Source organism: Loxodonta africana, chromosome 3, assembly GCF_030014295.1.
Source record: "Loxodonta africana isolate mLoxAfr1 chromosome 3, mLoxAfr1.hap2, whole genome shotgun sequence".
Lineage (NCBI taxonomy): Eukaryota > Metazoa > Chordata > Mammalia > Proboscidea > Elephantidae > Loxodonta > Loxodonta africana.
The window spans coordinates 90,358,032-90,370,882 of NC_087344.1; the positions used below are offsets into that span (position 1 = coordinate 90,358,032).

The following is a 12,851-nucleotide window of genomic DNA, read 5'->3' on the forward strand; positions in this document are numbered from 1 at the left end:
AGGGTGCTAAGTCAATTTAATGTGGAAGGAACAGTCTCTTCAACAAATGGTGCTGGAAAAATTGGATTTCCACATGCAGAAAACTGAAGTGTGATCCATACCTCATACCTTATACAAAAAGTAATTCCAAATGGATCAATGACCTAAATGTTAAACCTAAAACCATAAAATTTTTGGAAGAAAATATACAGACAAAGCTACAGGACCAAGTTCTTTAAATGATATAAAATACAACAAATCCATGAACAATACAATACAAAATAGATCATTGGGACCTCATAAAAATTAAATACTTAGTTCATCAAAGGACTTTATCAAATGAGGAAAAAGACAACCTACAGACTGGGAAAAAATCTTTAGGAACCATATATCCAAGAATGGTCTAATATCCAAAGTATATATAAAACGGCTACAACTTAACAACAAAAAGAAAAATAACCCAATCAAAAAATGGGCAAATGACATGAACAGACATTTCACAAAAGAGGATATCCAAGTGGACAACAAACATATGAAAAGATGCTCAATGTCATTAGCCATTAACAAAAAAACCCAATGCCATCGAGTCGACTCCAACTCATAGCGACCCTGTAGGAGGGACACAGTAGAACTGCCCCATAGAGTTTCCAAGGAGCGCCTGGCGGATTCAAACTGCTGACCCTGAGAGCTGCAAATCAAAACTACAACTAGATACCAACTCACCCCTACTAAAATGGCAAGAATAAAAAAAAAAAAAACCCAAAGACAGAAAACAACAAGTGTTGGTGAGGATGTGGGGGAGATCAGAACCCTTATCCATTGCTGGTGGGAATGGAAAACCATATAACTGTTGTGGAAAACAGCATTTTGATTCCTCAAAATTTTTAAAATAGAACTATCATATGAGTCAGCAATTCCACTCATAGGTATATACCCTAAAAAAGCAAAAACCATTGCTGTCGAGTTGGAATCAATTCTGACTCATAGCAACCCTGTAACTATATACCCTACAAAAAAAAAAAAAAAAAAAAAAAACCATTGCCATCTAGTCGATTCTGACTCATAGCGACCTAAAACTAGTGACATGAGCAAGCATATGAACACCTATATTCATAGCAGTACTATACACAAAAAGGTGGAAACAACCTAAGTGCCCATCAACAGGCGAATGTATAAAAAACATGTGATATATACATACAATGGAATACTACTTTGTCATAAAGAGAAAAGAAGTCCTTATGCATGCTACGACATGGATAAACCTCAAAGATATTGTGCTGAATGAAATAAGGCAATCACAAAAGGACAAATACTGTATGATCTCACTTTTATGAAATGACAAGAATAGGTAAATATATACAGACAGGTTATTAGTGGTTACCTTGGGCAGGAGGGGGAGGGGAAGAGGAAATTATTCTCTAAGAAGTAGTGAGCTTATATCAATAGTTATGGGAATACTGGCAAATGAAATCCTATCACGTGTTGCCTTAACAGCACTAAACATATAATACATCTCAATTTTATGTTTCTTAATGATGACATTTTTCCACTAAGCAAAGGCTAAAATCTCAAAGTCATTATTTTAATCTAACCAATTACCTTATTAGGCAGTTGTTATCTTATTTTACAAATAAGGAAGCAGGCTCATGAAAGTACAGAGAGTCCAGGAGGCGGGGCCAAGAAGGCGGAATAACCAGATGCTTCCAGCGATCCCTCTTACAACAAAGACTCGAAAAATCAAGTGAAATGATTATATTTATGACAAGCTAGGAGTCCTGAACATCAAAGGCAAAGTTAGAAAACAGACTAAGTGGCAGGGGGAGAGTGAGCCCATTCAGAAGCAGAGAGGAGCTGCTGGACCCTGAATCTCTGAGATCCCTCCGGTACCATTCCCGGAAGCAGCTGCAGCAGGCTGGTGGTAGTGTTCAGCTGCAGTTTGCTCAGGGAGAAGTAGCCAGCCACACAGCCTACTCACACCTCCAGAACCACAGAGCAACGGCACTCTAGGCAAAAGCTAAGTACTTGCGTTACCGAGCCCCCACCCCCAAGCTGGCTTCATTGACTGTTGATTTCCCTGGGCCTGAAACAGGCCCATGTGAGCACCCTGAGCCATGCTCCCTGACTTGTAGAAGGAATAAATTCACCACAGGGGGAAAAGACACTTTGCCAGCTCCACTAACCAGGGAAGCTCGGGACAGAGGCGGCTCCTGTCCAGGCACATAAACGGTCCATGGACTTTGAATACCTTCCCCCCTGCATGGACCTATGTGGGCCTATTCCAGGTGAATAGGCTCTTGCTGGCAGACTGCGACTGGTTAAGCTGTGCAGTGGAGAGGTGAGTGTTTGATATTTGACATGGCTTTGCCTAGTAAGCAGGGTCCTCACCTACCCACATCAGGGGCCTATGGACTGGTGGCTCCTCTCAGGTCACCCAGCCACCCGCGACAGGGGTCCAAAGGTAACTGGTACCTCCCAGTCCTTATGACCAAAAGCACTGAGTGCCTATGGTCCATCTGCAGAACCCACCCACCTGCACGCTGTAGGGAAGAGGGACGTGCTTTCCTCAGTTCTCAGCCTCCTGCCTTGTTCACAACGTGACCCCCTGCTGCAAGCAGATACCGGTACCTACACCAAACACCCTGACGCTCTAAGACTGTACAACAGAGCCTGTACCACACACTTGATGACCAGCTACCTGGACACTTGAGCTGAATCCATAAAAGAAAAGTGAATGGACTCATAAGCTCATATACCTGGTAACAACTCTAGCCATCTGGGGACAGGACATCAGTGCCCCAAAGGCGAAAATAATCAAGCTAGATCACTCAAGCAATCCATTTGGGCCTATCAAAACAAAACAAAGCAAGAAACAGGATACAGTAAGCAAACATAAAATAAACTAATAACTTATAGATGGCTCAGAGACAACAGTCAATATCAAACCACATAAAGAAACAGACCATGATTGCTTCAGCAAGCTCTCAAAACCGAGAATCAAAGGGTCTTCTGAATGAAGGTGCCTTCCTGGAATTACCAGATGCAAAATTCAAAACATTAATATACAGAACTCTTCAAGACATAGGGAAGGAGATCAGGCAATATGCAGAACAAGCCAAGGAACACACAGATAAAACACCTGAAGAAATTAAAAAGGTTCTTCAAGAACAAAATGAAAAATTTAATAAGCTGCAAAAATCCATAGAGAGACACCAGTTGGAAATTCAAAAGATTAATAATAAAATTACAGAATCAGACAATTCAACAGAAAGTCAGAGGAGCAAAATCGAGCAAGTGGAAGGCAGAATTGGGGACCCTGAACATAAATCACTTGGCACCAATATATTTGAAGAAAAATCAGGTAAAAGAATTTAAAAAAATGAAGAAACCTTAAGGATCATGTGGGACTCTATCAAGAAATAACCTACGAGTGATTGGAGTACCAGAACAGGGAGGGATAACAGAAAATAGAGAGACAATTGTTGAAGATTTGTTGGCAGAAAACTTCCTTGATATCATGAAAGATGAGAACATATCTATCCAAGATGCTCATCGAACTCCACATAAGGTAGATTTTAAAAGAAAGTCACTAAGACATATTACAATCAAACTTGCCAGAACCAAAGATAAACAGAATTTTAAGAGCAGCGAGGGAAAAACGAAAAGTCACCTACAAAGGACAGGCAGTAAGAGTAAGCTTGGACTACTCGGCAGAAACCATGCAGTCAAGAAGTCAATGTATAAAGTTTTGAAGGAAAAAAATTGCCACCCAAGAATCACATATCCAGCAAAACTGTCTCTCAAATATGAAGGTGAAATTAAGACATTTCCAGATAAACAGTAGTTTAGGAATTTCATAAAACCAAACCAAAACGACAAGAAATGCAAAAGGGAGTCCTTTGGTTAGAAAATCAATAATATCAGGTATTAACCCAAGACTAGAACACTGGACAGAGCAATCAGCTGTCAACCCAGACAGGGAAATCACAAAACAAACCAAGATAAAAAAACGCTCAAAACGGAAACAGCAATGTCATTATGTAAAAGAAGACCACATTAAAATAATAAAGAGGGACTAAGAAATGTACTCATAGATCTTTCATATGGGGAGGAAGACAAAGCGATATAAATAAAGGTTAGTTTTAAACTTGGGAAAATATCAAGTTAACCACAAAGTAGACTAACTATCCTACTCATCAAAATAAAATACAAGAAAGAAATAGACTCAACAGAAACAAAATCGACAACAGTAAGAGGAAAAGACAATATATAAACTAGTCAGCACGAAATATTAAGCAGGAAAAAAACTCTCAACAATACGTAAAAAAGACATCAAAATGACAGCACTAAACTCATACCTATCCATAATTACGCTGAATGTTAATGGACTAAATGCATCAATAAAGAGACAGAGAGTGCCAGAATGGATAAAAAACATGATCCATCTATATGCTGCCTAAAAGAGACACAGCTGAGACTTAGAGACACAAACTAAAACTCAAAGGATAGAAAAAAATGTATCAAGTAAACAACAATCAAAAAAGAACAGGAGTGGCAATATCAATTTCTGACAAAATACACTTTAAAGTCAAATCCACCACAAAGGATATGGAAGGATACTATATATTGATTAAAAGGACAATACACCAGAAAAATATAACCACATTAAATATTTATGCACCAATGACAGGCTGCAAGATATATAATACGAACTCTAACAGCATTGAAAATTGAGATAGACAGCTCCACAATAATAGTAGGAGACTTCAACACACCACTTTCGGTGAAGGACAGGACATCCAGAAAGAAACTCAATAAAGACACACAAGATCTAAATGCCACAATCAACCAACTCAACCTTATAGACATATACAGATCACTCCACCCAACAGCAACCAAGTATACTTCCTTTCCTAGTGCACATGGAACATTCTCTAGAATAGACCACATATTAGGTCCTAAAGCTAGCCTAAGCAGAATCCCAAACATCGAAATATTACAAAGCATCTTCTCTGACCATAAGGCCATAAAAGTAGAAATTAATAACAGAAAAAGCAGGGAAAAGAAATCAAACACTTGGAAACTGAACAATACCCTGCTCAAAAAAGACTAGGTTATAGAAGACACTAAGGATGGAATGAAGAAATTCAGAGAACCCAATGAGAATGAAAACACTTCCTATCACAACCTTTGGGACACAGCGAAAGCAGTTCTCAGAGGTCCATTTATATCAATAAATGCACACATCCAAAAAGAAGAAAGGGCCAAAATCAAAGAATTATCCCTACAACTTCAACAAATACAAAGAGAGCAACAAGAGAAACCTTCAGGCACTAGAAGAAAGGAAATAACAAAAATTAGAGCAGAAATAAATGAAATAGAAAACAGAAGAACAATTGAAAGAGTTAACAAGACCAAAAGCTGGTTCTTTGAAAAAATTAACAAAATTGATAAACCACTGGCCAAACTGACAAAAGAAAAATAGGAGAGGAAGCAAATAACCTGAATAAGAAATGAGACAGGTGATATTACCACAAACCCAACTGAAATTAAAAGAATCATATCAGATCACCACAAAAAATTGTACTCTAACAAATTTGAAAACCTAGAAGAAATGGATGAATTCTTAGAAACACACTACCTACCTAAACTAACACAAACAGAGGTAGAACAACTAAATAGACCCATAACAAAAGAAGAGATTGAAGAGGTAATCAAAACACTCCCAACAAAAAAAAAAACACAGGCCCAGATGGCTTCACTGCAGAGTTCTACAAAACTTTCAGGGAAGAGTTAATACCACTAATACTAAAGGTATTTCAGAGCATAGAAAAGGATGGAATACTCCCAAAATCATTCTATGAAGCCAGCATATACCTGATGCCAAAACCAGGTTAAAAAAAAAAAAGACACCACAAAAAAATAGAAAATTATAGATCTATATCCCTCAAGAACTTAGATGCAAAAGTCCTCAAAAAAATTCTAGCCAATAGAATTAAAGAACATATCAAAAAAATAATTCACCATGATCAAGTGGGTTTTATACCAGGTATGCAGGGATGGTTGAACCTTAGAAAAACAATCAATGTAATCCATCATATAAATAAAACAAAAGACAACAACCACACGATTTTATCAATCGATGCGGATAAGGCATTTGACAAAGTTCAACACCCATTCATCATAAAAACTCTCAGCAAAATAGGAATGGAAGGAAAATTCCTCACCATAATAAAGGGCATTTATACAAAGCCAACAGCCAACATCATCATAAATGGAGAGTCTAAACACATTCCCCTTGAGATTGGGAACCAGAAAAGGATGCCCTTTATCAACCACTCTTACTCAACACCGTGCTGCAGGTCCTAGCCAGAGCAATTAGATAAAGAACTAAAGGGCATCCAAACTGGCAAGGAAGAAGTAAAAGTATCTCTATTTGCAGATGACATGATCTTATACAAGAAAACCCTAAAGAATCCTCAAGAAAACTACTGAAACTAACAAAAGAGTTCAGCAGAGTATCAGGATACAAGATAAACCACAAAAATCAGTTGGATTCCTCTACACCAACAAAGAATATCAAAGAGGAAATCACCAAATCAATACCATTTACAGTAGCCCCAAGAAAATAAAATACTTAGGAATAAATCTTACCAGAGATGTAAAAGACCTATTAAAAGAAAACTACAAGACACTACGGCAAGAAACTAAAAGAGACCTACATAAGTGGAAAAACATACCTTGCTCATGGATAGGAAGGCTTAACATTGAAAAAATGTCTATTCTACCAAAAGCCACCTATAGATACAATGTAATTCCAATCCAAATTCCAATGACATTTTTCAATGTGATGGAGAAACAAATCACCAACTTCATATGGAAGGGAAAGAGGCCCTGGATAAGTAAAGCATTACTGAAAAAGAAGAGCAACGTGGGAGGCCTCACTCTATCTGATTTTAGAATCTATTATACTGCCACTGTAGTCAAAACAGCCTGGTACTGGTACAACAACAGACACATAGACCAATGGGACAGAATTGAGAATCCAGACGTAAATCCATCCACATATGAGTAGCTGGTATTTGACAAAGGCCTAAAGTCAGTTAAATGGGAAACGACAGTGTTTTTAACAAATGGTGCTGGCATAACTGGATACCCATCTGCAAAAAAATGAAACAAGACCCATACCTCACAAAAATGCACAAAAATGAACTGAAAATGTATCAAAGACTTAAATATAAAATCTAAAATGATAAAAACCATGGAAGAAAAAACAGGGACAACGTTAGGACCCCTAATACATAGCATAAACAGTGCACAAAACACTACTAACAATGTAGAAGAGAAACCAGATAACTGGGAGCTCCTAAAAAGCAAACACCTATGCTCATCCAAAGACTTCACCAAAAGAGTAAAAAGATTACCTACAGACTGGGAAAAAGTTTTTAGCTATGACATTTCTGTTCAGAGCCTGATCTCTGAATCTGCACAATACTGCAAAAACTAAACTACAAGAAGACAACCCAATTAAAAAATGGGCAAAGGATATGAACAGACACTTCACTAAAGAAGGCATTCAGGTAGCTAACAGATACATAAGGAAATACGATCATTAGGCATTGGAGAAATGCAAATCAAAACTACAATGAGATTCCATCTCACTCCAACAAGGCTGGCATTAATCCAAAAAACACAAAAGAATAAATCTTGAAGAGGCTGTGGAGAGACTGGAACACTTATACACTGCTGGTGGGAATGTAAAATGGTACAACCACTTTGGAAATCGATTTGGCACTTCCTTAAAAAGTTAGAAATAGAACTACCGTATGATCCAGCAATCCCACTCCTCGGAATATATCCCAGAGAAGTAAGAGCCTTTACACGAACAGGTATATGCACACCCACGTTTATTGCAGCACTGTTTACAAAAGCAAAAAGATGGAAGCAAGCAAGGTGCCCATCAACGTATGAATGGATATATAAATTATGGTATATTCACACAAGGGCATACCACACATCGATAAAGAACAGTGAGGAATCTGTGAAACATTTCATAACATGGAGGAACCTGGAAGGCATGATGCAAAAGGACAAATATTGTATAAGACCACTATTATAAGAACTTGAGAAATAGTTTAAACTGAGAAGAAAACATTCTTTTGTGGTTACAAGAGGAGGGAGAGTGAGAGGGTGGGAGAGGAGTATTCACTAATTAGTTGGCAGATAAGAACTACTTTAGGTGAAGGGAAAGACAGCACACAATACAGGGATGTCAGCACAATTGGACTACACCAAAAGCAAAGAAGTTTCCTGAATAAACTGAATGTTTCGAAGGCCAGTGTAGCAGAGGCAGCAGTTTGGGGACCCTGGTTTCAGGGAACATGTAAGTCAATTGGCATAATAAAATCTATTAAGAAAACATTCTGCAACCCACTTCGGCGAGTGGCGTCTGGAGTCTTAAATGCTAGCAAGCGGCCATCTAAGATGCATCAATTGGTCTCAACCCACCTAGAGCAAAGGAGAATGAAGAACACCAAAGCCACAGGGTAATGATGAGCCCAAGCGACAGAAAGGGCCACATAAGCCAGAGACCTACATCATCCTGAGACCAGAAGAACTAGATGGTGCCCGGCTACAACCAATGACTGTCCTGACAGGGAACACAACAGAACTCCTGAGGCACCAGGAGAGCAGTGAGACGCAGACCCCAAATTCTCATAAAAAGACCAGACTTAATGGTCTGACTGAGACTAGAATGACCTCAGACGTCATGGTCCGCAGACTTTCTGTAAGCCCAAGGCAGGAACCATTCCTAAAGCTAACTCTTCAGACAGGGATTGGACTAGATTATGGAATAGGCAACGATACTGGTGAAGAATGAGCTTCTTGGATCAAGTAGACACATGAGGCTATGTTGGCATCTCCTGTCTGAAGGGGAGATGAGAGGGTAGAGAGGGTCAGAAGCTGGCTGAATGGACTTGAGAAGAAATGTAAGAGGGAAGGAGTATGCTGTCTCATTAGGGAGAGAGCAGTTAGGAGAATATAGCAAGGTGTCTATAAATTTTTGTATGAGAGTCCAACTTGATTTGTAAACTTTCACTTAAAGCACAATTTAAAAAAAAAAAAAGCAGATTGTCCACAGAATAATCCCAGATTTACCTTACTCCAACACAATGTTCATTCAACCTCATGTGCCTAGAAAAGGTGCCTCTACAAGGCATTATGTAATCTGCAGGATTTTATTTGCCAGTCTGAGAGAGAAATCCATTATCACTCACCAAAGATAGGGCTATCTTCCTGTCAAGACTAACCCACTGAAAGGTACTTACACACTCTGAGGACTGTCTAGTCCTTATAGGCTGATCCCCCTGTTGCTGAGTTGAACCGGCCACTTGCTGGGCATTTACAAGGTTTCGGACCAGCTGGGCTGCTAAGAGAAGACATCACAACAAATATCAGCAGACAAGGTAGGAGAGAAATGATTTTTTTTTTTAATCTCCATTCTTATGTAAAAGAGTCTCAAATCTGAGATTTTATAAATTTGGATTATTAATCTATGCTAGTAAAGAATTTCTAACAACTTTTTTTCGAAGCCATTTTGCAATCCTCTAAATGCATCAAAAATGCACTGGTTTTGGAACTAAGATCAAATACCTTGCTATTTTTTTTTAAAGGAGACAACATATTTATTTAAGCAAATACACTGTGCAATAAGAATCTGAATAACTAGAAATCATTACTTCTAAAATAATTTAATGTTTTTCCAAAACACTCTTATTTGGGAGTTTATTTTACTACATGATTCTTAAAATTCCTATGAAATACACCAAGAACAGACCCCTCTTTCTCACAGTAGTACTGGGGGGAACTATAATTTCTCATACATGTTCCCATGAAAGAACCTCTGATAAAGAATTTTAACATTTAAGAGCAAGAAAAATAGTCTGACGCAAATCCAAAGAAGGAGTTGACTACCACAGAATGTTGAGACCTCTACAGTGAGTATATAAAAAAAAAAAAAAAACCAGTTGGGTTAAGTAGACTCTGACTCATGGAGATCCCATATATGTCACAGTAGAACTGTGCTCCATAGGTTTTTCAATAACTGACTTTTCAGAAGCACATGGCCAGGTCTTTCTTCCGAGGTACCTCTGGGTAGACTCAAACCTCCAACCTTTCAGTTAGCAGCCGAGGGTATTGACCATTTTGCACCACCCGGAGACTCTGAACATATCCAAATACTGTTCAAACTAAGAGCCTCATTGAATAATTTTTATCTCTTTAAGAAATTATAAGGCCCGAAATCATATGACAAGATTTGGAGTACAGAGAAATCAGTCCCTTGGCATGCAATCAGTACAAATGACTTTATTCCCACTAGAAACAGTTTTTGGCTTTTTCTGTTTACCTGCCACACTGCTATTCCTTTGACGGGCCAGCTTGACCTCTGGGCACTCCCTTCGTACATGTCCTGCATCTCCACAAATAAAACATCTGAGGTCTCTGGGGTCTCTATAGTCTCGATTGTCGTGGAGGTCTCGGGGGTCAAGAAGATCTCGGGAGTCTTTATCTTCTTCATTCCCTTCCTTCTCTTCTTCACTGTCTTTCTTCTTTAGTCTAAACAGTAAACTGCTGATACCAATAATGTGGGGCTAGGGACTTGTAAGCTGAGTGAGTCATAGACCAAACTAAACTATGTAAGAGTCCCACAATCACAAAGGGCCTAACACGCCTATTGTTTCATGCACCATGTTTTTGAAGTCAAAGGAACTCACATTTATAGCACACCTACTCATACAACAGAAACTGGGCATTATAGTATTTTTACAATATCAAAAATAAAAAATATTTAATGTAGAATCTCAATCCTACGACAATCCTTAAAGGCTGGTATTTATTAACTTGTTTTTACAGAGTAAGAAGCTAAGAACCAGAGAAGTATCTTGCCCAAATTTATGTCAATAAAATAGCAGTGACGAAAAATAGTATTTTGTCTGAAAAATTATAAGCTCATTATATTAGGCCAGACTTGATAATTAAAGAAGGGATTTTCTTGCCCTGTTAAACACAATATATAGAACCTGTGTTGGGGGAGGGTGCGGTGCAAGTATGTTTCATAGATATCTTTTGAGGGAGTGTGCAGGATACATATTTCTCAAGGTACATAGTATACAGGTATACCTTACACCATATACCTCAAGGATTCATGTATTATATTTTAATTAATGGCTTGTATGACTCTGAGGTCCCCAGCAAGAAACCCGTATCTTGGTCATCTTTTTTTCCTTGGTGCCTAGCAAAGTTCCCAACACATAGTATGTGTCAATAAATGTTTCTTCAATAAACAAAACACAACAACCCTGAATGAATGAATAAATGAACAAATGAATGGTATGAGATATCATCATATGACTAAGTCTCACCCCATTACAAAATGTACATTTAGCTACATATGTTCTAATCTGAAACCCTTAATTTTCTCACATAAGCATTTCTGAACACAGTTATAGCTATAAATTGACCTAACATTTATTTTTCCTGTAATGTTGATATATAATCATTTGCCAACCTTCTCCTCTTAGGGCAGTCTTTCATGTAGTGCCCTATTTTCCCACACACGCGGCAACATCGATCATTGGGAGCCAGTTCTCCATCTGTTAATACTCTGGAATCAAAGAAGTACTCCTAGAAAGAAAATGCAATTTTACTAGAAAAAAAAATCTCTGTAAAGCTTATGGAACCAAATGGAAAGAAAACCAAGCTGTAAAAGTAGTTTCAAAAAAAAAAAAAGGGAAGAAGAAAAGAAATATCAACAAATATTCCTCTGTAAAACAAGATACAAAAATAAGATTTGGAATCATTAACATCACAGTTTCTAACAGTGCTAACCACTTCACCTCCATAATCACTTTCTCATTCAATCCCTGCAGCACCTCAATAAAGCAGACACTATTTTCATCCTAATTTTACAGATAAGGAAACTGAGGTTCAGAGTTCAAGTCAAATGCCCATATGTAAAAAAGCTGGTAAGAAGCGGATAAAAAAGATTTAGACCTAAGTCTGACTACAAAGCTCATGCTTTCTGCTGCAACAGGCAGTTTCTGCAAGAAATTATTTCCTTCACAAAAAAGTTTCTCCTCATCAGTCCTCTGGTTTATTTAAAATATGATTTGATTTACATACAACTTTCATGAACATGTAACATCTATCATATACAGTGAGATGTACCGAAGGAGATGGTAGGAAACTAATAAGCACAAACAATTTTTCAAGTCTTAAAAGAACTAAGCTCATTTTTGCTTTACCCTAGGCTCCTTGCTTATCCTTCTAAACGTTAGCTCGGTTGTGCACTGTCATAAAGGCTATGTGGTCCTAACTGTATCCATACTTCTGGAAGGCAAGAGAACATGTTTATATAGCTCACTATAAATCCATCTAAAGTCAGGGATAAAAGTTTAAGAGACACATCCTTTACAATGGCAATAATCGGAATGACAGACAATAACAAGTGTTGGTGAGGACGTGAAGAAACTGGAACCCACGTACACTGCTGATGGAAATGTAAAATGGTGCAGCTACTTTGGAAAACAGTTTGGCAGGTCCTCGAAAAGTTAAACACTAATTTATCAAAATGACCCAGCAATTACATAGCTAGGTATATGCCCAAGAGAAATGAAAACATATTCACACGAAAATGTGTACACAAATGCTCATAGCAGCATTACTCAGAATAGCCAAAATGTGGAAACAATCTATTCAACAACTGATGAATAGATAAATGTACCATATCCATACAATGAAATATCATTTGGTCATAAAAAGGAATGAAGTTTTGGTACATGCTACAACATGGATGGAAGCCCTGGTGGCGTAGT

At 38.0% G+C, this 12,851-nt stretch overlaps 1 protein-coding gene across 15 annotated transcripts in view; it reads right to left on the reverse strand.

Moving 5' to 3' along the window:
* TUT4 (terminal uridylyl transferase 4) overlaps positions 1-12,851 on the reverse strand; it is a 173,265-nt gene that overhangs the window by 20,945 nt on the left and 139,469 nt on the right. For 10 of the 15 annotated variants that reach the window (XM_064281965.1, XM_064281968.1, XM_010591275.3 and 7 more), the window contains 3 exons: positions 11,546-11,661; positions 10,385-10,608; positions 9,306-9,406 (listed from right to left, as the gene is read on the reverse strand). In XM_064281965.1, coding sequence (XP_064138035.1) covers positions 9,306-9,406; positions 10,385-10,608; positions 11,546-11,661 — 441 coding nt within the window. The remainder of the gene's footprint in view (positions 1-9,305; positions 9,407-10,384; positions 10,609-11,545; positions 11,662-12,851) is intronic. The other 5 variants (XM_010591279.3, XM_064281970.1, XM_010591278.3 and 2 more) reach the window with 3 other exon arrangements.